Source organism: Scyliorhinus torazame, unplaced genomic scaffold, assembly GCF_047496885.1.
Source record: "Scyliorhinus torazame isolate Kashiwa2021f unplaced genomic scaffold, sScyTor2.1 scaffold_1032, whole genome shotgun sequence".
NCBI lineage: Eukaryota > Metazoa > Chordata > Chondrichthyes > Carcharhiniformes > Scyliorhinidae > Scyliorhinus > Scyliorhinus torazame.
The window spans coordinates 20,882-47,113 of record NW_027308759.1 but is presented as its reverse complement, the minus strand read 5'-3'; the positions used below and the strand labels follow the sequence as shown (position 1 = coordinate 47,113).

Sequence of the window (26,232 nt, the reverse complement as noted above, 5' to 3'; positions counted from 1 at the left end):
GGATTGTAAGCCCGTCGCTACTAGGAGCAGACGGTACAGTGCCCGGGACAGGGCCTTTATCAGGTCGGAGGTCCAGCGACTCCTACGAGAGGGGATCATTGAGGCTAGTACCGCCCCTGGAGAGACCAAGTGGTGGTCGTCAAGACTGGGGAGAAGCAGCAGATGGTCATCAACTATAGTCAGACCATCAACCAGTATAAGCAGCTTGATGCGTACCCCCTCCCCCGCATATCTGACATGGTCAACCAGGTTGCGCAGTATCGAGTCGTCTCCACAGTTGACTTAAAGTCCGCGTACCACCAGCTCCCTATCCGCCTGGAGGACCACCAAGACACTGCCTTCGAGGCAGATGGCCGCCTCTACCACTTCCTCAGGGTCCCCTTTGGCGTCACCAATGGTGTCTCGGTCTTCCAACGAGAAATGGACCGAATGGTTGTCCAGTACGGGCTGCGGGTCACGTTCCAGTACTTAGGTAATGTCACCATCTGCGGCCATGACCAGCAGGACCATGACGAAAACCTCCCGCACTTCCTCCACATCGCTAAACTCCTGAACCTCACCTATAATAAGGAAAAATGCGTTTTCCGCACAACCCGCCTCGCCATCCTCGGCTTCATCGCGGAACACGGAGTCCTAGGGCCCGACCTCGACCGCATGCGCCCCCTCCTGGAACTCCCCACTGCCCCAAGGCCCTGAAGAGATGCCTGGGGTTCTTCTCGTACTATGCCCAGTGGATCCCCAATTATGCGGACAAGGCCCGTCCACTTATTAAATCCACCACTTTTCCCCTGACGGCTGAGGCCCGCCTGGCCTTAAACCGCATCAAGGCAGATATTGCCAAAGCCGCGATGCACGCTGTGGACGGGTCCATTCTGTTCCAGGTGGAGAGTGACGCGTCGGATTTTGCTCTGGCCGCTTCCCTCAACCAGGCGGGCAGGCCCATGGATTTCTTCTCCCATACCCTCCATGCCTCCGAAATTTGACACTCCTCTGGCGAAAAGGAAGCCCAAGCCATTGTGGTAGCTGTGCGACATTGGAGGCATTACCTGGCCGGCAGGAGATTCACTCTCCTCACTGACCAACGGTCGGTTGCCTTCATGTTTAACAATACACAGCGGGCAAGATCAAGAACGACAAGATTCCGAGGTGGAGGATCGAGCTCTCCACCGACAACTACGTTATCTTGTATTGACCCGGGAAGCTCAATGAGCCCCAGATGCCCTATCCCGCGGTACATGTGCCAGCGCACAAGTAGACCGACTTCGGGCCCTCCACAATGACCTCTGTCACCCGGGGGTCACCCGTTTTTTCCACTTTATCAAGGCTCGCAACCTGCCTTACTTCATCAAGGAGGTCAGGACCGTGACCAGGGACTTCCAGGGCTGCGCGGAGTGCAAACTGCACTTCTGTCGGCCACACAGGGTGCACCTGATAAAGGCCTCTCGGCCCTTTTAGCGCCTCAGCATCGACTTCAAAGGGCCCCTCCCCTCCACTGACCGTAACGTGTACTTCCTCAACGTTGTTGACGAATACTCAAGATTCCCCTTTGCCATCCCATGCCCTGACATGACCTCTGCCACCGTCATCAAGGCCCTGCACAGTCTTTTCACCTAGTTCGGGTTCCTCACCTACATCCATAGTGATCGGGTTCCTCCTTCATGAGCGACGAGTTGCGTCAGTTCCTGCTTAGCAAGGGCATCGCCTCCAGCAGGATGACCAGCTACAACCCCCGGGGCAACGGACAGGTGGAGAGGGAGAACGATACGGTCTGGTAGGCCGTCCTCCTGGCCCTATGGTCTAGACGTCTCCCAGTCTCCCGCTGGCAGGAGGTCCTCTCCGATGCGCTCCACTCCATCCGGTCGCTCCTGTGTACAGCCACCAACGAGACTCCTCACGAACGTATGTTTGCCTTCCCCAGGAAGTCCACCTCCGGGGCCTCGCTCCCGTCCTGACTGACAGTCCCAGGGCCCGTCGTCCTCCGGAAGCATGCGAGGAGTCATAAATCAGATCCCCTCGTCGAGAAGGTCTTGCTCCTCCATGCCAATCCACAATATGCCTACGTGGCTGTGATAGTCTGCGTTAGAGGTCCTCTCCCCTCCACCGACCGCAACACGTACTTCCTGAACGTGATTGACGAGTACTCCCGGTTCCCATTCGCCATCCCCTGCCCTGACATGACTGCAACCACCGTCATCAAGGCCCTGCATAGCAGCTTTGCATTGTTCGGTTTCCCCGCTTACATACATAGTGATAGGGGGTCTTCCTTTATGAGCGACGAACTGCGTCAATTCATGCTCAGCAAGAGCATCGCCTCGAGCAGGATGACCAGTTACAACCCCCGGGGTAACGGGCAGGTAGAAAGGGAGAACGGAACGGTCTGGAAGACTGTCCTACTGGCCCTACAGTCCAGGAATCTCCCAGTCTCCCGCTGGCAGGAAGTCCTCCCGGATGCCCTCCACTCCATACGGTCACTCCTTTGTACCACAACCAACCAGACACCTCACGAACGTCTCCTTGTCTTCCCCAGGAAGTCCTCCTCTGGGACCTCGCTCCCGACCTGGCAGGCTGCTCCCGAACCCACCCTGCTCCGAAAACACGTGCGGACGCACAAGTCGGACCCGTTGGTCGAGAGGGTCCACCTTCCCCATGCTAACCCCCAGTACGTGGCGTACCCCGACAGCCGACAAGATACAGCCTCCCTACGAGACCTGGCGCTCGCCGGATCCCCACGCACACCCCAGCCACCAGTCCCACCCTCCCTCCCACCACCGGGGCACCTTACAGGAGGATCAGTCCTTTCGCCGGCCCCGTCTAGGCCCCCCCACCCACCGACGCACCCCGCAGACGCTCCCTTCCCAGGTCAACCGTTTTCCCCACCAGCGCCGTCTAGGGGTGTTGAAGCTGCCACAGAGATCGAGGCCACACTCCCGGAGTCACAGACGCCCGAGCCTCCACCGGCGTCACCACCGAAGCTTCGACGATCACAGAGAACGACCAGGGCCCCCGATCGACTGATTGCTTCATTTTAAAGTGTATATAGTTAATTGTGAATCTGTAAATAGTTACAAAACGCTGTACAGAGGTATTACGGTACCTCCATAACTATAACATCTACCACGTTACCATGTTGCCACCACCCCTGCCGGACTCTTTTTTAACAGGGTGTGAATGTGGAGTCTGTGTAGAGGTATTACGGTACCTGGTAATGCTGGAATACCATTGGTAGATATTGTATGTTTCCTATTGGTCAAGCTGTATGGTAGCTCCGCCCTGCAAGGCAGGGTATAAGAACCCGTGCCGCCCCAGCAGCCTTTTTTCTGTACCTGAGCTGCTGGGGGAAACATCTAGCTTATTAAAGCCTTCAGTTGGACTACAACCTCGCTTTAGTGGTCATTGATCGTGCATCAGTGGCACATCAGGACGGGCGACAGGACACAGTCTCCCTTCGGGATTTGGCACCTGCAGGTTCCCCAGCGACCATCACCACCACCCTCGTCCCTACACCACCTCCCCACGCCTCTACCCACCTACCTCAAGAACTGGCACCCGCAGGCCCACCAGCGACCATCGCCACCACCCCCCCCCCCCCCCCTCCACTGACTCAACAACTGGGTGAAGAAGAGGACAACACGCTCCCGGACGCGCAGGTCTCGACACCGGTGCCCACACCACAGCCGGGACTGAGGCGATCGCGGCGGAAGGTCAAGACTTGATTTTTAAGTCCATTTCACCTCTGCTGGACTCTTTTTTTCTAACAGGGGGTGAATGTGGTAAACCACTGTAGTGTATAATATGTGTATTGTGCTAAATGGCCACTGTTATATGTAATGTGGTAAACCACTGCCCGCTGGCTCCGCCTCCCCTCGGGCCCGGTATAAAGGTGGCTGGTCTCTGCCTCTGATCCAGTTCGGGATTAGAGGCCAGGAGGCTTTCAGTTTAGTTTATTAAAGTTTATTTTATGTTCACCACTTGTCGTGTGTTCATTGATGGCATATCAGTTAGTCAATTAGTTATTAATTTTCATAGCTAAAGAAATAGAAAGTAACCTTTTCCTAACTTGGAGACAAAAGAGAAAGAGTCACCAGCAACTGAAGGCTGAAAATAGGCCGACAAAGAAGCACCTGTTTTCCCTCTTTTGTACCAAATTTCCACGTGAACCAAATTCCTGAATTCACACTTGGTTTACACTGCACTCGGGAATTGTTTTCTCTCTGTCTGTCCTCTTACCCCTTTTGTTCCTGCTGACCCTGACACCACCCCCGCAACCATGTAAACCCCTGCCAAAGTAAAAAATGTCCAGAGGCAATGACAGAAAAAAATGCTCTAAAATTCCCCTTCAACTCCCTAAGGAAACCCAAACCAGTTCGGGAGATCACATGGACCAAGTATAATCTATAAAAACACATGTTCTGCAAGAAGGGGCATGCTTTAATTTTTGGTTACTATTTCCTTCAGTTGCAACAGATGGAGCTTTAACCTGATCCTGAGACTAAACATTCGATTTTTCAACCAGTAAGGTATTGTTCAATGTGATTATTCTTCAGATTGCAACACAAAGCTGCTGAGACGGTGGAAGCTTTGCAAAACGCTGGTATGAAGGTCTGGGTTCTGACAGGAGACAAGATGGAAACAGCTGCAGCCACATGCTATGCATGCAAGCTTTTCAGAAGAAATACACAGATATTCGAGTTGACGACCAAACGATTAGAAGAGCAGAGTTTACATGATGTGCTTTTCGATTTGAACAGAGTAATTCTCAGACACAGTGATAGTTTGCCGAGAGACAGTTATTCAGGGTAGGCATCTTAATTAACCTATTGCTTCTTTGCTGTTGTGACTAAGTATTAAGGCTGCTATTTTCCTGGCCCGTTTGCCACGTGCGCAAATCCCGCAATGGTTGGCAACTCTCGTGGGAGGGCCATAACGGGATTTGCAACGAGGAGATCTCCGAATTAGATCATCCCCACCCTTCACTGGCAACGTAATCAGGTTCAATCCTAGTGAGTAGTAAACCTAATTACCATGGATTCAAATATTCAAAATTGGCTTACTGCTGCCTCACGACGCCGAGGTCCCGGGTTCAATCCCAGCTCTGGGTCACTGTCCGTGTGGAGTTTGCACATTCTCCCCGTTTGCGTGGGTCTCACCCCCATAACCTAAAGATGTGCAGCGTAGGTGAATTGGCCACGCTAAATTGCTCCTTAATTGGAAAAAATGAATTTGTTACTCTAAATTTATTTAACAAAAAGACTGCTACAAAAATTCAGGCTTATGGTTCAAGAGGGAAATCACTAACCTATTTTCCAATGATTCTCCAGCCAGAAGAAAGACTCTTACGCAGTTCACTTTATCAATACTTCATCATATTAAAATGCTCTTAAAATCTTCTCTTACCCATCTGTGCTCCAGTGGAAATACCTGCAGTTTTCTTAAATTTCTCTTTTTTAAAAAAAATGTTTTTATTCTCCATTTTCACATTTTCCTTCAAAATTTACACCCCACCCACAGACAGTAAACGGTAACAAATGCAAAATCAACCCCCTTAACAAAAACAACGATCCCATCCTCCCACCACCCCAAACAACGGCCCACCTGTCAATATATGCATCCAATAAAACAAACCCTCCCATGGTGGAAACAAAAAACAAAGGAGAAAAAGAAAAAGGAGTCCGGGACCGCCCATGGTCACCGTTGACCTAGAGAGTCCACTCCCCCCCCCCCCCCCCGCACACTCAATGCCATCCAACCTCTGAAGGAATACCGTACATGATACCCAAGAGTTGTAAACCCCCCCCCCCCCCCCCCCGCCCCTCTCCAACTCCTCCCGTCCACTGCTTCTTATAAAACTCCTCCCCCCAACCTCGGTTCCTTCCCCCCAACTTTCCACCCCGGCTAGACCATTTGGACCCTGTTCTGCCAGGCTCCGATGGCCGCAGCCCCTACCCCCACCTCACTCCTGTTCACTGGCCGGCTTAAACCGGCCAGCGTGGAGGCCCCCGCCGGGGGCCCTTTCCCCCTTGCCCGGCCCTAGGAAAGCCCAGAAATCCCCTTTTAGCACACAAACCCTGCATATCCACCTACACCCCAAAGAGCCCTCATTTCGAGTGAAAGTCCCATCACTTCCCTTGTCCAAATATATACAACATTGGCTCCTTTAGCCCATACACCCGCACGCAGTGAAACAAAAAAGAAGAAAATACACTCATGAGGTTACATCGGCACATGGCCATTTCTCAATTTCTCAGTTCTGCCACAGTCCTTCTGTCTTCACAAACTCCTCCGCTGCTTCCGCCGTTCCAAAATAAAAGTCCTTGAGCTTGCAAGTCACCCTCAGCTTCGCTGGATATACAATGCCGCGCTGCACCTTGCTAATGTACAGTGCCCTCTTCACCCGGTTGAAGGCAGCCCGCCTCCTCGCCAGCTCCACCGTAAAGTCCACGTATACCAACTCCAGCCCACTGCACCACCCGCTTCTGCTTGGTCCAGCACAGGACGTTTTCCTTCACACTGTACCTCCGGAATCACAGAGTCACTACCCTTGGCAGCTCACTCGCCTTTGGTACAGACCTCCACGACCGATGAGCCCGATCCAGTTCATATCGGAAGGGATACACCCTCCCCCTCTAGTTTCACCGGCATCGCGGCAAAATACTCAGTCGGCCTCGGTCCTTCAGTCGCCTGGATCTGTTTTCCATGTCTTCCATTTTTCCTCGCAGATCCTTGTTAATCTCCATCACCTTCCGCACCTCCTTCCCCATCGAAATAAGTTGATCACCGTGCTGCAATAATGTCTCCTCCACTTCCTTCAGCGCCTCCCCTTGCTCTCGCACCTCCGCCACTGCGCTCGCCACCACTGTTGTCACTGGGGAAATCACCTCCCCCACCAGCATACTCAAAACCTCACTCATCTCCTTCCTCATTGTCTCCATGTACTTTGTAAACTGCCTTTCGAATTCCGCAGCCATCACCTTAGTTATTTCTTCAGCCGTAAGCAATGCGGCTTCCCCTGGTGCTCCAGCCTCCATTCTCCTTGGTGGCCCCGTGGTGATATTTCCACTCCCCGATGGACCTTCAGCTGTTTTTTTTACGGTCGTTTCTTTGCTCACCCTTGACATTCTCCTTTACTGTGCCTTCACTGTTCCTCCTCTGTGCCTTCTCCCTGCTTTTGCCGCCTCCGTGGACCCTGGGACCGGGCTTAAAGCCCCAAAAATGCCGTTCACGAACGAGAGCCCGCCATTGTGCGGTTGCCTCCCGACGTTGTCACCGGAAGTCCAAGTTTCTCCTCTTAATAGCAGCTTTCTATCCCCTCATTATACTGGTAAATCTGTACGTTCTCAATGGTTTTGTTTTTCTTGGCATATATGTGTGATAAAATGAAGGGGCATCATAAAAAGTTTGCAAATTGTTGTACTCTGAGGCAAAGAGTCCACAAGAGGCCAGGCTGACTGGGTACAACTCACTTTATTATTCCACACTAGTCACTGTAATCTCTCCTCTCTCCTCTCCTCTACACTCAGGGTCTGCTTCCCTGAACTGCTTCCACGCCCGGGTTTATATTCGGTGGGGAGCTCCTCCAAATAGGATGAAACTCTGCCCCCAAGTCACCTGAGTAGCTCATACTCTGAGGTGTTGGGAGGGGAATCCTTCTCTGAGATCCTGCTGCTTCTGGGTGTAACCCTGCTCCCTGACCTAGTGTGTTATTCTGTCTTTTTCGGACTGTGGCAAGGATGAACGGAGATACGACCGGCTGGATGGAGGGGAAGTTGCTTGCAGGGGAAAAAGAGGAGAGAGTTTGCCTGCTTGCAGTTACCACGCCTGGGTCCAGTACTTGTTACTGGCTGCCTTTCTGCTTACCGGCTGGGAGTGGAGCACGGGGTGGATTTTGGTTGGCCTGCTGCCGGGATGAAAGTGGAGGAGAACGGACTCGCTTTTGCAGTTTTGGACTGGGTGGTGTCCAGAGACCGGATGCTGGAATTGTGGCAGCAGCAGGGCAGTGGCCCAATTGACTGAGTACTGCTTGTACTGATGTTGGTTTTGTTTTATTGTTGGGGGATTGTATGGTTATTTCTGTATTTTTGTACTTTTGTGGGGGGGCTAGTGGCTGGGTACTCGCCAGTTGCGGCCCTCCTGCGTCTGTACACTGGGGTTGAGGGGTCCCTGCAGGTGCTAGTGAGGGGGAGGGGTGTTCTCTCTCTCACCCTGCCCTGCACCGATGTATCCTTTTCCGGTGGTCTATGTTGCTCGTTTGGCGCCTTTCTGTCGGTAGTTAATGAGGAAATCTTGTAAGACAATATCAATGGTCAAGTGAATAGAAAAAGTGGCAATGGAATTCAATGCAGAGAAGTGTGATGCAATGCATTTGGGAAGGGCAAACCGCTCAGGGAAAACTCAAAAATGGTAGGATCCTGAAAAATGTAGAGGAGCAGATGGAACTTGGCGTGCGTGTAATCTGAAAGTACCCGGACAAGTAGATAAGTGGTTAAGAACGCATACAAGAGGCACAATGTTATGTTATAACTATATAATACGCTATTAGGCCACTGCTACAGATGTGTACAGGAATGATGTGGTCACATTAGAGGAAATACCGATTTAAGAGGATATTTCCAGGATTTGAAAATCTGAGCTATGAGGAAACATTGGATAAGTTGGGGTTGTTTTTGTCAGAACAGAGAAGGTTGAAGGGAGATGTAATTAAGATGCACAAAATTGAAGTAGCAAAATAAATGTATAGGAAGAGCTTGTTTTCCTTAGAGGGAGGTCAGTGTCTCGGGAGCATGGATTTAAAGTAATTAGAAGGATTGGAGGGGAGTTGAAGAGAGGTTTTCATTCAGAGGTGGTGAGGTATGGAAACACTGTCTGAAAGGATTATTTAGTTAGAAAGCTTTATTGCATTTCAAAAGCACTTTAATACTTACTTCAAGTGCTTCTTGTAACCTATAGGGCTGCGGACAAAAAGCTGGATAGGTCTATTTCAACAGGTATAGACATGATGGGTTATGCAACTTCCTTTTATGGAGAATGTGAAACACTGTGAAGGGTTTCACTAACAAATTAAATTTAGCTCTTTCTGTATTATAACTCAACCTTTAATCGGAATACCATCGAAATGAGGAATTGTCATCATCAAGGCACTATGTTCTCCCTACGCTATGTGTCCAAAATAGTCTCACTATTGCTAATTAGGTCTGATCAAACTTTGCACTTCTTGTCTTGTCCACCTTGGGAGTGATTGCCACTCCTTTCTAAATCCCCAGAATGGCCACACATTTCTCGCCCAAACCCAGTCCTGCTGAGAAATGTGCAGCATAGCTGCTCTGGGAGTCCTTTCTTTTCAGTGTAGCCGCATCCTTTTTTACAGTGAAAAACAATACGTTTAAAGGTCTCAGCCACTCTGACAGAAGAGAAGGTAAGTGTGTAAGGTGAGTGAATAGGATGGGTTGTTGGTAGGTGGGGGATGTTGGGGAGGCAGGGGGGGTTGGTGGTTTGGGGGATCAAGTTCTGTGAGGCGATGAATGATTGGGGAGGTGGTCAGGGGTAGGTTGGAGGATAGAGGGTAATGGAGGTGGTGGAAGGGTGGGTATTAGTCGGGGGGGGGGGGGGGGGGTGACCAGTAGTCCAGTAACATAATCATTGATTACAGAGTCAAGAAGCAGAGAGTTCAGATTCAAGGGCATTGACAATCGGAGCAATGGCAACATGAGGAACATCTTTTTAATGCAGTGAGTGGTTAGGATTTGGGATGCACTGCCCGAGTGCATGGCGGGGATAAATTCAGTAATGGCATTGCACAGGAAATTGGATCAAATCTGAAAAGGAACAATTTTCAGAGCTACAGGAAAAGGTGTTGAGTGGCACTGGGGGACTTGCTCTTGCACAGAGTCACCATGAAATTGACAAGCTGAATGAGCACCACCTGTGCTGTAACCATCTCATGATGCATTACTCCCATGCCAACATATTTTGAATAATTAAGCCAGGATTGTTGTATTGCTGTTTTAGATTTTCTCAGAATGACTTACATGATTATGGTTTGATCATTGATGGAGCTACACTGTCCCTCATCATGAAACCTGCCGAAAATGGTTCTTCAAGTAATTACAGAGATCTGTTTCTGGAAATATGCCGCAACTGCAGTGGAGTCTTGTGCTGCAGAATGGCACCTTTACAGAAAGCACAGGTTAGCCTTGACTGTGTGTTAGTGATATATGGTAAATACTTACTCAATGTTCCTTTGAAAGCAAGATATTAAACCTAGATTTTGCATATATGCTGCATCACCAGTGGTGTTGCTCACAGTAACGCAGAGATTTATTGGAACAAGGCTGTTACGTCAAGTAGCATTATTATGACAAAAGCAAAATACTGTGAATGCTGGAAATCTGAAATAAAAACCGAAAGTACTGGAATACTCAGCAGGTCTAGCAGCGTGGCAAAAGGTTACCAACCTGAAATGTTAATTCTGTTTCTCTCGCCACGCATGCTGCTAATTTCTGACATTTTCCTTTTAGTATAGCACTGGTATCTGGAGATCAACATGGGTTAGAGAAATGGGGTCTGAAGATGGGTGTTGGTTGGAGAATGGAGCATGAATTGAAGAATTTCCAAGTCTCTATCCTGAACATGTTTTAGATTTACTTTGTGATATGATGGGGTAGATAGATGTTGAAATTGCCTTGAACGTTTAATCCATGTTTGTTCTTTTAACCCTTATTTGCAGATAGTTAAATTGATCAAATCTTCAAAAGAGCATCCCATAACCTTGGCAATTGGTGATGGCGCTAATGATGTCAGTATGATTCTGGAGGCTCATGTTGGAATCGGTAAAATAATCCATTCATTTATAAAACACATTTTTATCTTTATAAATTATTCTTTATGATTAATGCCTGGTAGGATCTCTGGTCACAGTTATGGAACCATTTAACCATTTAATTTCTTGGGAGTTTGATCTTCGACAGGCTGAAAGATGTCTCTCATCTGTACTGCTCTAATTTAACATCTCGTCTACATCATTGTTCAATGTAATTCAGAATCTGCTGCATCCATCCAACTTCCAAATTCAAATAGAAATTAGGTAGATCAGAAGGGGCACAGCAACAGGAGGAGGCCATCAGTCTCACAGGTATTTTCTGCATACTTGTTGGAATTTTGTATTGATAGGATCTTAACCTGCCGAACTACGCCAAGTTGGGGGAAGCTTAGTTGATGAATCAAAGTCCTGGCGCAATACGACAAGTTGTAAGATCTAATAATATTTTTGGGCTATGTCAAGTTGTTGGATTCCTAGTACTATTCGACTGTGTAAAGTTGAAGGAATTTATATTATTTCTACTATTCGGTTACCAGTAGCACTTTTCGAATACTGGGACTCAGCAGAAATTTGCAGTTAAAACTTCTCAGGTGCCAAAAATAATTGTTTTATTTGTAGTTGCTTGATTAAAATTTGAAAGTCATTCAAAAGGCAATTCGTAGACTATTTGAAGCTTTCAGAGAATTACAGACATTATCTTTTTTGCTTAGGCAGACAGCTAGAAAGTAACTTTTAAAAGGTCAAAGTCTGGAAATGAAACATGAAGCGAGAGAGAGCTAATCTTCAGCTAAACTCAAACTCAAAGTCAAAAGTACACTACATCACTGACACAGACTAACACCCCGGAAAATACATCTCACATTAACAGACAGACTAAGAGAATTAAAGACAGACAATTAAGGATAGACTAACAAACTAACAGAAAGACAACTTACGACACAACACAACACACAACACTAAAATGGCGGGCGGAAACTTTTCAGTTATACACTTTCATGTCTGTCTTAAGTCATCTAATCACACCCCAATATAATCCTAATTGTTTTGGGTTAGACTCAAACACATTTGATTTGATGGCAAGCTGTCCATCTTCATTGTGCAACATTAGCTTTTAATTGTTTCATGTCTTCATGTTATGGAATGTGATATTCTGACCAACAAAAACTGGTCTTCTGCTGACTTAGCTGTTATCTGCATTGTGAACAATGGTGCCTTCATGTTGCTATGGTATTTAGTCCTTGTCCTTGACAATTAGCACCAGCAGTGTCAAATTGTCTTGCAACTGTGCTGTTTTAATGTCACACTGACTTTGAAAATATGCATTTGCCAGAACAACGGACCTCAGTAAAAGTGAATTATGCTGTATAAATGGGTATTTAAAACTGGGGCTTAATATTTATGCTTAAACATCTATCCTTTACCTATACTAGTTGTATTTGAAATACCTGGTTTCTACAATACTCTTGTGTATGGTGAAAATCTGAAGCCCCAGAACTGATCCATGGAGAGCACCACTTGTAACATCCTGACAATCAGAAATGTTCCCATTACTCTGTATTCAGCAACTAACTACTAGCTCATGTCTCAAGGTTTCTCCAATTGTGTGTACATAAATTTTTAATAATCTCTTCTGTGAAATGTCATTGAATACCTTCTGGAATTTCTTATGGACGTCATTTACAAACACTCGCACGTTTACCATATTATAGACGTCTACAAAAATCTTCAACCAGATTATTCGGACATAATCACAATAATCTTTATTAGTGTCACAAGGAGGCTTATAGTAACACTGCAATGAAGTTACTGTGAAAAGCCCCTAGTCCCCACATTCCGGCGTCTGTTTGTGTACACTGAGGGAGAATTCAGAGTGTCCAATTCACCTAACAAGCACGTCTTTCGGGACTTGTGTGAGGAAACTGGAGCACCCGCAGGAAACGCACATAGACATGGGAAGAACGTGCAAACCCCGCACAGACAGTGAACCAAAGGCAGGAATCGAACCTGTGACCCTGGCGCTGTGAAGCAACAGTGTTAACCACTGTGCTACCTAGGCTACTCTTCACAAATCTATACTGGCTCTTTGATCAATTCATACATCTTCAGGTATTCAGTCACTTTGGGCTGGATTTTCACTTCAAAGACAGGTAACTCGTGTTGGGAAATGTCCCAACTTGCCAGGCCCACTGAGGCAGAAAGGTCCCCGAATGCTGCGATCCTCATTCAGGGGGATGAGTATAGGCTGTAGTGGGGCAGACCATTAAAGCATCAGTAAGAGGCTTCAGACCCTTCACAACTCTTAATCTTGGGCAAATAAACATTGAGACATTAACAAAAGAGATCACAGGAAGAACAATTTATTATAGCCATTTAAAGATGTCAATCAACCAAAAAGAAATAAAAAAGATGTCAGTCGACCAAAGTCAACAGTTCTCTCCAATGTAAAAGCAGAACCCCTTGCTGAGAAACTCTTTTCATGAGCCTCCGGTCTTAGCGAAACATAATGAAGCCATCCAGTTCTACTGAAAAGATCTTACAGCTGTCCTCATTATGTATGCTTGGCTGTGAGTAGACATGGAAGGGTGATCAGTTGACATGGAGGCAATGAGGGGCTATAGAGCGTGGGTGGGAGGCATGAATTGGTATAGAGGGGGCATAGGTAAAAGCTTTTGAAGTTAACTTTTGAAAAGTTTCTGAATCCAGACTATGGTTCTTAATCCCTCTGAGGGGCAATGAAGAACGAGTCATCCAGAAGCTTGCCTGACTCCACAAAGATTCGGGCGAGGCTAGGAGATGCCTAGACTTGCAATAAAACCAGCCAGGTCAGGAGTTCAAGGTGCTGCCTCTTTACTCAGACCCTTACCCTGTGAAGGAATGGGGGTTAGAATTCTGGTTTTGGGTCCTGCCTGACATTTTTTAATGGTTCCTGAATCGTTCTGACTCCCTAAAATCCAGGATTCCATGCCTTTGTCTCTGATGTTAGTTCCTGGAACTTTCCCACATTGGCCCTCAAGCCCCCTTCACCCCATCTCATAAGGGCAGGGCACTCCCAGGCCCAATCCCCGGCAAGATGTCACCAGGCACAGTGGCACTGCCAGTGTGAAACCCTGCCAGTGCCACCTGGGCATCCTGGCAGTGTCAGGGTGTCACTGAGTGCCAGGGTACCACCCTGCCCAGAGGCTGATCACTCGGGGGCCTCCGATCAGCTGGGAGAACCCCTAAGTGCTGTTCAGCCTGGCCCATGTGTGTGGAGACCGGTGCTAAACGGCACCCAGCCAGGATCTCCGAGACAAGTGGATTCAATCCTGGGCGCTGGGTAGATCTGCCTAACTGCTCCCTTGAATATGCATATTTAGGGCCTGCCCTGTGGGCAGGATCCAAATCGCAACGTTTTGCGAGTTGTCATTAGATCTCGAGAGGCATGACACGCCAGGTAAATCTCCAACTGGCGCGTCCTGAGTCAGGCGCGGCCGTTAGATCGCGCCCAGAGTATTTTTCACATTTTACACTCCTGGATGGCCTAAATATTTGTCAATCAGCTGGGTACTGTGAATTCCAGCAACGTTCTACTCTGACTCTAATGTAACAAATCTACCATAGTTATATACTCCTAAATAGAGCCAAGGTACAGTGACCGGGATAGATTGATAGAAGTAGAGGAAGGCAAATTGCACAATTATCAAATTTCCCTTTTATTGGTGTGACTTCTTTCTTTCTTTGAGTGTTTGTTCTCAGAGGTTTTGTTTCTCCAGGTATTTTGGGGAAGGAAGGTCGTCAAGCAGCACGAAACAGTGATTATTGCATTCCCAAGATTAAACACCTCAAGAAGTTGCTACTTGTCCATGGCCATTATTATTATATTCGAATTGCGCAACTTGTCCAGTATTTCTTCTACAAGGTATGTGCATTAATTTTTTTTTTTTTTTTAAGGAAAATAAATTAAATCAGCGGCCTTTTTATGTTTCTACTTAAAGTAAATCTAAAATTAATGATTGAAATACCATTGGATGTGTGCAGTGCCAAGCACCATTGAAGACTATTTTTGGTGATACACCTTCAAACATGGAACCAAAAGACCATAAAAACTAGGGACAGTAGCCGGCCATTACATAGATACATACATAGAAGATAGGAGCAGGAGGAGGCCTTTTGGCCCTTCGAGCCTGCTCCGCCATTCATCACCATCATGGCTGATCATCCAACTCAATAGCCTAATCCTGCTTTCTCCCCATAGCCTTTGATCCCATTCTCCCCAAGTGCTATATCCAGCCGCCTCTTGAATATATTTAAAGTTTTAGCATCAACTACTTCCTGTGGTAATGAATTCCACAGGCTCACCACTCTTTGTGTGAAAAAATGTCTCCTTAACTCTCCTAAATGGCTTACCCTGAATCCTCAGACTGTGGCCCCTGGTTCTGGACACACCTATCATTGGTAACATCTTCCCTGCATCTACCCTGTCTAGTCCTGTTAGAATTTTATAAGTCTCTATGAGATCCCCCATCATTCTTCTGCACTCCAGCGAGAACAATCCCAACCTAGTCAATCTCTCCTCAAAGGACAGTCCCGCCATCCCTGGAATCAGTCTGGTAAACCTTTGCTGCAGTCCCTCGAGAGCAAGAACATCCTTCCTTGGAGAAGGAGACCAAAACTGCACACAATACTCGAAGTGTGGCCTCACCAAGGCCCTGTACAATTGCAGCAACACATCCCTGCTTCTATACTCGAAACCTCTTGCAATGAAGGCCAACATACCATTAGCCTTCTTTACCGCCTGCTGCACCTACATGCTTACCTTCAGCGAATGGTGCACAAGGACACCCAGGTCCCGCTGCACACTCCCCTCTCCCAATTTACAACCATTCAGGTAGTAATCTGCCTTCCTGTTTTTGCTTCCAAAATGAATAACCTCACACTTATCCAAATTATACTGCATCTGCCATTGGTTTGCCCACTTGCCCAACCTGTCCAGACCTTGCTGTAGGATACCTGCATCCTCGTCACAATTCACCCTCCAACCTAATTTGGTATCATCTGCAAACTTTTGAGATGTTACATTTTGTTCCCTCATCCAAATCATTAATATATATTGTGAATAGTTGGGGTCCCAGCACCAATCCCTGTGGTACCCCACTGGTTACTGCCTGCCAATTTGAAAAGGACCCATTAATCCCTGCTCTTTGTTTCCTCTCTGCCAACCAGTTTTCTATCCACCTCAATACATTTCCCCCAATCCCATGCGCTTTAATTTTGCACAATAATCTCTTATGCGGGACTTTGTCAAACGCCTTCTGAAAGTCCAAATATGCCACATCGACTGGCTCCCCCTTGTCGACTGTACTGGTTACCTCTTCAAAGAATTCCAACAGAGTTGTCAAGCATGATTTTCCCTTCATAAATCAATGCTGACTCTTGACTAATCCTGCCACTACTTTCTAAATGTTCCGCTAGAAAGTCCTTGATAATGGATTCAAGCATTTTCCCCACTACCGATGTTAGGCTTACTGGTCTATAATTCCCTGCTTTCTCTCTACCTCTCTTTTTGAATATCGGAGTGATGTGAGCTACCCTCCAATCTGCAGGGACTGTTCCAGAGTCTATAGAATCCCAGAAGATGACCACCAATGCAGCCACTATTTCCAGAGCCACCTCCTTAAGCACTCTGGGATGCAGATTCTCAGGCCCTGGGGATTTATCCGCCTTCAATCCCATCAGTTTTCCCAGCACCATTTCTCTACTAATGTTGATCTCCCTCAGTTCTTCCCTCTCACTAAACCTTTCATTCTCCAACATTTCTGGGATCTGATTTGTGTCCTCATTTGTGAAGACAGAACCAAAGTATGTATTTAATTGCTCAGCCATTTCTTTGTCCCTTATTACGCATTCCCCAGTTTCTGTCTGCAGTGGGCCTACATTTCTCTTTACCAATCTCTTTCTCTTCACATATCTGCAGAAACTCTTAGTGTCAGTCTTTATGTTCCCTGCAAGCTTCCTTTCGTACTGTACCTTCCCCTTCTTAATCAATCCCTTCGTTCTTCTTTGCTGAATTCTAAACTGCTCCCAATCCTCAGACCTATTATTTTTCTTGGTCAATCTGTTTACTTCTTCCTTGGATCAGATACTATTTCTAATTTCCTTTGTAAGCCATGGATTGGCCCTCTTACCCCCTTTGCTTTTGTGCCAGACAGGAATGAACATTTGCTGTAGTTCCTCCATGCGTTCCTTGAATGTTTGCCATTGTCTGTCCACTGTCATCCCTTTAAGTCATCCCCAGTCTATCAAGGCCAACTCACGCCTCATATCCTCATAGTTCCCTTTATTAAGATTCAGCACCCATCTCCGAATCTACTTCACTCTCCATCTTAATAAAAAATTCTATCATGTTATGGACGCTCATCCCCAAGGGGTCTCGTACAGCCAGATTGGCAATAATTCCCTTCTCATTACACAGTACCCAGTCGAAGATGGCCTGCTCTCTAGTTGGTTCCTCCACATATTGGTCAAGAAAACCATTCCGTATACACTCCAGGAATTCCTCCTCTATGGCATTGTGGCTAATTTGATTTGCCCAATCTATGTGAAGATTAAAATCACCCATGATCACCGATATTCCCTTATTACATGCATCACTAATTTCTTGTTTAATGCCATTCCCAACCTCACCAGTGCAGTTTGGGGGGGTCTATATATGACAACCACTCATGTTTTCTGTCCCTTGGTATTTCTCAACTCTACCCATACAGATTCCACATTGTCGGAGCTAATATCCTTTCTCACTATTGTGTTAATTTCCTCTTTAACTAGCAGTGCCACGCCACCATCTTTTCTTTTATGCCTGTCCTTCCTAAATACTGAGAACCCTGGGACATTCAGTTCGCAACTCTGTTCACCCTGCAACCAAGTCTCTGTAATCCCAATTATGTCATACTCATTTATATCTATCTGCGCGATTAGTTCATCCACTTTATTGCAAATGCTCCGTGCATTAAAGCACAGAGCCTTTAAGTTGTCTTTTTCACAATGCTTGTCTTGCTCCCAATATTTTTCTCTCCTGCCCCGTTTGAATTTTGTCCTTGGTTTCTCCACCTATCACTTTTCTGATTCATTTTTCTACCTTTTGCTTTTGTCCTTGCTCCCTCTTTCTCTGACTCCTTGCGTAGGTTCCCATCCCCCTGGCATTTTAGTTTCAAACCTCCCCAACCGCTCGAGCAAATTGCCCCCCTAGGACTCAGTTCCAGTCTTGCCCAGGTGTAACCCGTCCAATTTGTACAGGTCCCACCTACCCAGAACCGGTCCCAATGCCCCAGGAATCTGAAACCCTCCCCCTGACACCATCTCTTCAGCCACATATTCATCCTTTATATCCTGTCATTTCTACTCTGACTAGCACGTGGCACCGGTTGTAATCCTGAGGTCACTACCTTCGAGGTCCGATTTCTTAACTTCCTTCCTAGCTCCCTGTATTCTGCCTTTAGGAACTCATCCCTTTTTTGACCTATGACGTTTGTACCGATGTGTACCATGACCACTGACTGTTCACCCTCCCCCTCCAGTATGTCCTGTACCCGCTCCATTCCTCTGAGCCTGTTACGCCATTTATTAAAGTCATGCTTGATCTAACACTCATTGAGTCCACCTTCCTGCCTTCTCTTCATAATCCAACTGATTAAAATCCTATCGGTCTCAGCCTTGAAAACGTTCAAGTCCTCTCCTCCACAGCATTCCATTTGCCTTTCCTATTACCTTCTGCACCTATATGCTACGATCCCCAAGACCCTTTGTGTAGATGCTTTCTGTAGACTCTATTTAAATAATAAGCCACTTTCTCATTCTTTCTTCCAAAATGAACAATCTTACATGTTCCCACATTAAATTCAATTTGCCAATTTTCTGCCCACTCACTTAACCTGTCAATATCCCTCTGTAAACTAATTATATCCTCCGTACAACCTGCCTTCCCTCCCACATCCACCTTTGTATCGTCTGCAAATTTGGCCACAGTACACTCTGTCCCAGCACTGATCCCTGTGGCACTGCCACAGGGTTACCGTCCTCTAACCTGTATAACGACCCCCTCATCGCTACTAGCTGCTTCCCGTCAGTTAGCCAATTCTCTATTCATGGCAGAATCTGACATTCAACCCCATGAGCTCCTGTCTTGTGGTGTAGCGTTTTGTGTGGCACCTTATCAAATGTTTTTTGAAAATCTAAATGTCCAACATTGACGGGTTCTTTTCTGTCTACTCTCGATGATACCTCCTCAAAGAACTCCAGGAAATTTGTCAGGCACGATTCTCCTTCCTGAACCATGCTGGCTCTGCTTGATCAGACTATGACTTTTCAAATGCACTGCTATTCTCTTCTTAATAATCGATTCTAATGTTTCCAACAACTGAAGTTAGACTAACTGGCCTGTAGTTTCATGTATTTTGCCTGCTTCCCTTTATGAACAAGGCAATTTTCCAACCCTTTGGCCCAGTTCCAGAGTCCAAGAGATTTTGGAAAACGACTACCAATACATCCACAAGCTCTGTAGCTACCTCCTTTAAGATCATGGGGTGCAAACCATCAGCCTTTTGACCATCAGACCTGTCAGCCTTTAACCACATTGGTTTGCCTAAAATTAATTCTCCAGTGATGGTAACTGCATTCAATTCCTCCCCCTGTATTTTTTACTATTTCTGGGATGCTTGTAGTTCGGCAGCAGGGTTTTTCAAACTGCGGGTCATGACTTGCTTGTGTCGGGGGGATCGCTGAGCAATTGGTCGCGGTGCTCCCGATCGCAGGAGAAGCACCCAATGGCCACAACCGGCTTTTAAGAATATCGGATGGGACAGGCTTTAAATGGGAACGACGCAATCTTCCCGCTCGGAGTGGAGGCAGAGAGCAGGTTACGAGCCCGGCATGTCCACTGATGTCACGCGCCCTGTATATCCGTGCTTTTGGTGCAAAATCATGGAGGAGTGATTCCTTCATTTTCTAGCTGCCAGCAAAGCAGGCAAGGCAACTGTGAAGAACTGAAGATGGATCGTTTTGTTATAAGGAAGAGAGAGCCGGAGACACAAACAGGCCAGGGTGTCACAACTGAACCTGCTGGAGAGAGCTACTCAGGAGAGTTCATGGCTGGATAAAGGAGTGCGAGTGTGAGCTGCTCAGGTGTTAGCAGTCCTGGTGTTAGCTGTATACAGATCTCCAAGACCTCTGGTGAACAACCTACTAAGAAGAAACTGAAATCAGGAACAAAGCAGTATAAAGATGATTTCTTGTGATATGGCTTTGTTAATTGTGCTAATGCAAATCAGGATGCAAAGCCCATGGTGTGTTATATACAGGCAAGTACTGGCAAATGAGAGTTGGATGCTCACTATGTCTTATCTTGAAGACATCATTTCAATTCAAACTCAACCTCAAATTGCAAGGGAGGGATGATGATTGCTTTTGACACTGAAGAAACAGATGCTTTCCAAAAGTCATTGAAATTTTGGTAAGTGTGAGTACAAAGCCAAAACTAATACATGTTCCCCACACTGCTACAGCACATTGAAGAAAACAGTGTTAGTAAGGGAACTGTCAATAGACTGGCAAGCCTTATTCAGTGGCATCTGGCTGCGCTGACCAGTTTTTGTCACCACTTTCCAGAGGAGAAGTTTCAGATTTTGGAAGAGAAGAGGTGGGTGAAAAATCCTTTTGCGTTTGAGACCCAAGTCAATGATTAATTGAATTGAAAAAATTGAAAATCACTTATTGTCTTCAATGAAGGCTTCAATGAAGTTACTATGAAAAGCCCCTAGTCGCCACATTCTGGCGCCTGTTCGGGGAGGCTGGTATGGGAATTGAACTGTGCTGCTGGCCTGCTTTGGTCTGCTTTAAAAGCCAGCGATTTAGCCCAGTGTGCTAAACCAGCTCCTAAGTTACAGTTGACTCCAAATGAAGAGATAAAACTTCTGTGCCTCATCTGTGACAGCACATTAAAAACACGCCACAAGTCAATGAGGCTGTCAGCATTCTGGAGTAGCCTCTGAGGAGTGTCCTGAGCTGAATAAACAAACATTTCATTGCTGTTGCCCTTTAAAATGACCTACATGTGCGAGCTTAGATTTTCCATCCTCACAAAGAGATCAGCTGAACTCTGCACCTGCTATGCGCATTGTCTTTTCCTCCTGTGAACCTGATTGGAATGAGATCGCGAGGACCAAGCAGGGTTTGGTGTAGCATTAAAGGTAAGTGGAAATGGTGTGTTGTGGAGGTCGGCTGGCGTGGGCCGTGAAGGTCAGCCAACCTGGGTCCCAAAGGTCAGTCAGTTGGTAAACCATGGGTCCCAGGAAAAAAAGTTTGAAAAACACTGCTGCAGACAGTAAAGACTGACGCAAAATAGCGATTTAACTCCTTCGCCATTTCCTTGTTCCCTATAATTACTTCCGCAGTTTCATTCTCTCAGGGCCCAATGCTTTCTTTTATTTCTCTCTTCCTTTTAATGTACTTAAAAAAAACTCTTATTGTTTGTTTTTACATTTCTCGCTATCTTGCCCTCATAGTTTGTTTTCTCCTTCCTGTTTTTTGTCCATCCATGTTTGCTGCATTCTGAATCTGTCTCACTCCTCTGGCCCACCACTAACCTTTTCCATCTTGTATGTTTCCGCTTTCAACTTAATACCCTGCTTAACTTCCTTGGTTATCCATGGTAGATTCTCCCTCCGAACACAGTCTTTCCTCCTCATTGGGATGTATTTTGTCTGGGAATCAATAATTATCTCCCCAAGTAGCTGTCACTGCTCATCTCTTGACTTACCTACTAATCTATATGATCAGTCCACTTTGGCCAATTCCATCCTCATACCTCTGGAATTCCCCTTCTTTAAGTCTAACATTGACATTTCAGTCCCAGTTTTCTCTCACTCAAGCTGAATGCTAAATTCTATTATATTGTGATCACTACTTCCTACGGGATCTTTAGTCTTCAGATCATTCATTAAAGCTACCGCATTACACAATACCAGATCCAAAATAGTCTGATCCCCTGGCTCCAGAACATTGTTCCAAGCAAACATTGTGAATGCACTCCATGAATTCATTCTCTTGCTTGCCATTTCCAATTTGATTAGTCCAATCTCTCTGAAAATTAAAGTCACCAATGGTTAATACAGTGCTCTATTTGGATTTTGTTATTTCTTGATCTAAAGCAGCATGGTAGCACAAGTGGATAGCACTGTGACTTCACAGCGCCAGGGTCCCAGGTTTGACTACCCGTTGGGTCACTGTCTGTGCAGAGTCTGCACGTTCTCCCCGTGTCTGCGTGGGTTTTCTCCGGGTGCTCCGGTTTCCTCCCACAGTCCAAAGACGTGCAGATTAGGTGGATTGGCCATGATAAATTGCCCTGAGTGACCAAAAAGGTTAGGAGGGGTTATTGGGTTACGGGGTTAGGGTGGAAGTGAGGGCTTAAGTGGGTCGGTGCAGACTCGATGGGCCGAATGGCCTACTGCACTGTATGTTCTATGTTCTAAACTCTTTATGACAGCATGGCTACTTTTCTGGGGCCGATACAATACACCCACCACTCTCCATCCTTCCTTTGGTATTTGTCACTTCCACACAGTTCATGCTTTGAGCCTAGATCACCCTTCAGAACAGTATTTATTTCCCCTCTTATTAGCAGAGCTACCTCACCACTTTTTCTTTCCCACCTGTCTATCCTAAAAGTCAAATTACCCAGAATATTGGCTTTGGAAGCAGACCAAGGCAGGCCAGCAGCACGGTTCAATTCCTGTGCCAGCCTCCCCGAATGTGGCGACGAGGGTTTTTTCCCAGTAACTTCATTTGAAGCCTACTTGTGACAAGCGATTTTCATTTCATTTCATATTGATTTCACAACTTTGATCTCCTTGTAGCCATGTTTTGGTAATCAGTCATGCCTATATCTCGAGACTTCCGATGGTGACCATGAACTGAGCAGTCGCACGGAAGGTGACTCTCTCCCAGGAGCTTCTCGCTAGACCTTTTTAAAACGTTAAACAGGCACCAAAAGTATGACAAAGTTACCCAACTTAATCCCCACTTACTACCCAATCGACTAACCCAACCGACTAACCGTAACGCGCCAGCAGCCAGGCCACCAGGCCGGGAAGAGGAAAGAAAGGAATACCCCAAACAATTGTATAGTGAGAGTATTGGTGTCATAAGATGAAAATCCCCCCCCCCCTCCCCATCAGCTTCTGCCCCCAGTGATAATGTTATCCTCAAGGGTTCAGTTCACAAAGGATGCCGTGGGATCAGGAGTGGCTAAACATTCCCTGCTGTGTTGCCAAGATAAGACCCAGGTCATTGAGAGCTATCAGCCAGAGAGGAATCAGACATTCACATAAGCTTTGTGAGGATCTATGGACTGTCCCCACTGTGGAGTCTCTGTAGAGGTATTACGGTACCTGGTAATGCTGGAACACCATTCGTAGATATTGTATGCTTCCTATTGGTCAAGCTGTATGGTAGCTCCACCCTGCTAGGCCGGGTATAAGAGCCTGTGCCGCCCCAGCAGCCTTCATTCTGTACCTGAGCTGCTGGGGGAAACATCTAGCTTATTAAAGCCTTCAGTTGGACTACAACCTCGCTTTAGTGGTCATTGATTGTGCATCAATTTAATAAGCTACATTTAAAAGGATGGAGCTCCGAATCAAGCCGGAGTGTCTGCAAATCAGCCCCCATGTGGCGAACTCAGCGGCAATCTTCAAGCACTGGCTGGCGTGTTTTAAAGGATATCTCGGGACGGCCGAAAACACACCCACGGGAGAACAGAAAATGCAAGTCCTGCACTCGAGGATGAGCCCGGAGATTTACACCCTCATCGAGGAAGCGGAAGACTTCGATGCAGCAATAGAACTGCTAAAAGGACATTATATTCACCCGGTAAACCAGGTCTACGCCCGACATCTGCTAGCAACGAGACGACAAATCCCTGGGGAATCGCTGGAAGAATTCTACCATGCACTCCTGGTGTTGGAGAAACTGCAGCTGCCCGCAAGTTTCGGCGAGCGAAAACACCAAACTTTTGGTCCGGGACGCTTTCGTGGCAGGTATGCTGTCCTCCCAAATCCGCCAGCGATTGCTGGAAAAAGACACTAGGTCTCAAGGAGGCACGGGCCCTTGCAGGCTCCCTGGATGTGGCCTCCAGAAACGCCCGCGCTTACGTTCCTGACCGCGTGGAACCCCTCCGCAGCCAACCCCGAGACATCCCCCATACCCCCACAAGCTTGTGCTGCAAGGCGGCCTGGCAACCCCAGGGGGTCCCGCTGCTACTTTTGCGACAGGCCAAGCACCCCTGCCAGCGCTGCCCAGCCCGCGCATCCACCTGCAAGGGATACTGTAAAAAGGGCCATTTTGTGGTGGTATGCCAGGCCCGTGCGGTTGCCGCGGTCTCCGGCGGCGAATGCGGACCGCCATCACTAACCTCTCCACGGTCCCCGTGCTGCCAGCGAGCGCTGCCATCTTCCTACTCCAGGGCCATGTGTGGACCCCGGGCGCCGCCATCTTGTCCCGCGGATGCCACGTTAGATGGATGGGCACCGCCATTTTGCGCACCCCCAGCCATGTGCGACCAATCGGAGCTACCATCTTGGATGGACCCCCAGAGCCCAGCTCGGCTGACCACACACTGCCCGAAGAGAACACTCAACTGCTGCGATTAGCCTCGGTGACTCTGGATCAGTCCCGGCCTCGAACACTCTCAACTGCTACAACGACCTTATTTATCAACGGGCACGAGACGTCCTGCCTAATTGACTCTGGGATCACGGAGAGCTTCATACCTGACACGGTAAGGCGCTGTTCTCTCCTCATCCACCCCATTAATCAAAAAATCTCCCTGGCCTCCGGTTCCCACTCAGTAGGGAGTTCAAAAATTTCCGTCTCTACGACCTTCCCCACCTCTCCGCGGCTACACTCCTGGGTTTAGACTTCCAGTGTAATCTTCAAAGTCTGACCTTCAAATTCGGCGGCCCTATACCCCCCTTCACTGTCTGCGGCCTCGCGACCCTTAAGGTCGACCCACCTTCCCTGTTTGCGAACCTCACCCCGGATTGCAAACCCGTCGCTACCAGGAGCAGACGGTACAGTGCCCAGGATCGGATCTTTATTAGGTCAGAGGTCCAAAGGCTACTGAGGGAAGGAGTCATTGAAGCTAGCAACAGTCCCTGGAGAGCTCAGGTAGTGGTGGTAAAGACCGGGGAGAAGCATAGGATGGTCATCGACTACAGTCAGACCATCAACAGGTTTACGCAGCTGGACGTGTACCCTCTCCCCCGCATACCGACCTGGTAAACGGGATCGCGCATTACAAGGTCTTCTCCACGGTGGATCTTAAGTCCGCCTACCACCAGCTCCCCATCCGCACTAGTGACCGCAAATACACTGCTTTCGAGGGAGATGGGCGGCTCTATCACTTCTTAAGGGTTCCCTTCGGTGTCACCAACGGGGTCTCAGTCTTCCAGCGTGAGATGGACCGAATGGTTGACCGGTACAGTTTACGGGCAACATTCCCGTATCTCAATAATGTCACCATCTGCGGCCACGACCAGCAGGACCACGACACCAACCTCCGAAAATTCCTCGAGACAGCAAAGATCCTTAACCTTCCATACAACAAGGATAAATGCGTGTTTAGCACCGACCACCTCGCCATCCTTGGCTACGTAGTGCAAAATGGAGTTATCGGCCCCGACCCTAAGCGCATGCGCCCCCTTCTGGAGTTCCCCCTCCCTCACTGCTCCAAGGCCCTGAAGCGCTGCCTAGGGTTTTTCAGTTACTACGCCCAGTGGGTAACCAACTATGCAGACAAGGCCCGTCCCCTGATCCAATCCACAGCTTTTCCCCTGTCGATAGATGCCCGCCAGGCCTTCAGCCACATCAAAACGGACATTGCAAAGGCCGCGATGCACGCCATCGACGAGTCCCTCCCCTTCCAGGTCGCGAGCAACGCGTCTCATGTAGCTCTGGCGGTCACCCTCAACCAAGCAGGCAGGCCCGTGGCCTTCTTCTCATGTACCCTCCATGCCTCCGAAATCCGCCACTCCTCAGTCGAAAAGGAGGCCTAGGCCATAGTAGAAGCTGTGTGACATTGGAGGCATTACCTGGCCGGCAGGAGATTCACTCTCCTCACTGACCAACGGTCGGTTGCTTTCATGTTCGATAATGCACAGCGGGGCAAGATTAAAAAACGATAAGATCTTGCGGTGGAGGATCGAACTCTCCACCTACAACTACGAGATCTTGTATCGTCCCGGGAAGCTAAACAAGCCTCCTGACACCATGTCCCCGCGGCACATGTGCCAACGCACAAGTGGACCGTCTCCGAGCCCTCCACGAGGACCTCTGCCACCCGGGGGTCACTCGCTTTTTCCACTTTACCAAGACCCGCAACCTGCCCTACTCCA

The 26,232-nt window shown here is 47.7% G+C and overlaps 1 protein-coding gene across 1 annotated transcript in view; it reads left to right on the top strand.

Moving 5' to 3' along the window:
• The window catches only part of LOC140406939 (phospholipid-transporting ATPase IH-like), a 68,396-nt gene that overhangs the window by 24,208 nt on the left and 17,956 nt on the right, over window positions 1-26,232 (top strand). Inside the window, exons 8-11 of the mRNA XM_072494780.1 lie at window positions 4,545-4,796; window positions 10,003-10,180; window positions 10,721-10,823; window positions 14,566-14,711. Coding sequence (XP_072350881.1) covers window positions 4,545-4,796; window positions 10,003-10,180; window positions 10,721-10,823; window positions 14,566-14,711 — 679 coding nt within the window. The remainder of the gene's footprint in view (window positions 1-4,544; window positions 4,797-10,002; window positions 10,181-10,720; window positions 10,824-14,565; window positions 14,712-26,232) is intronic.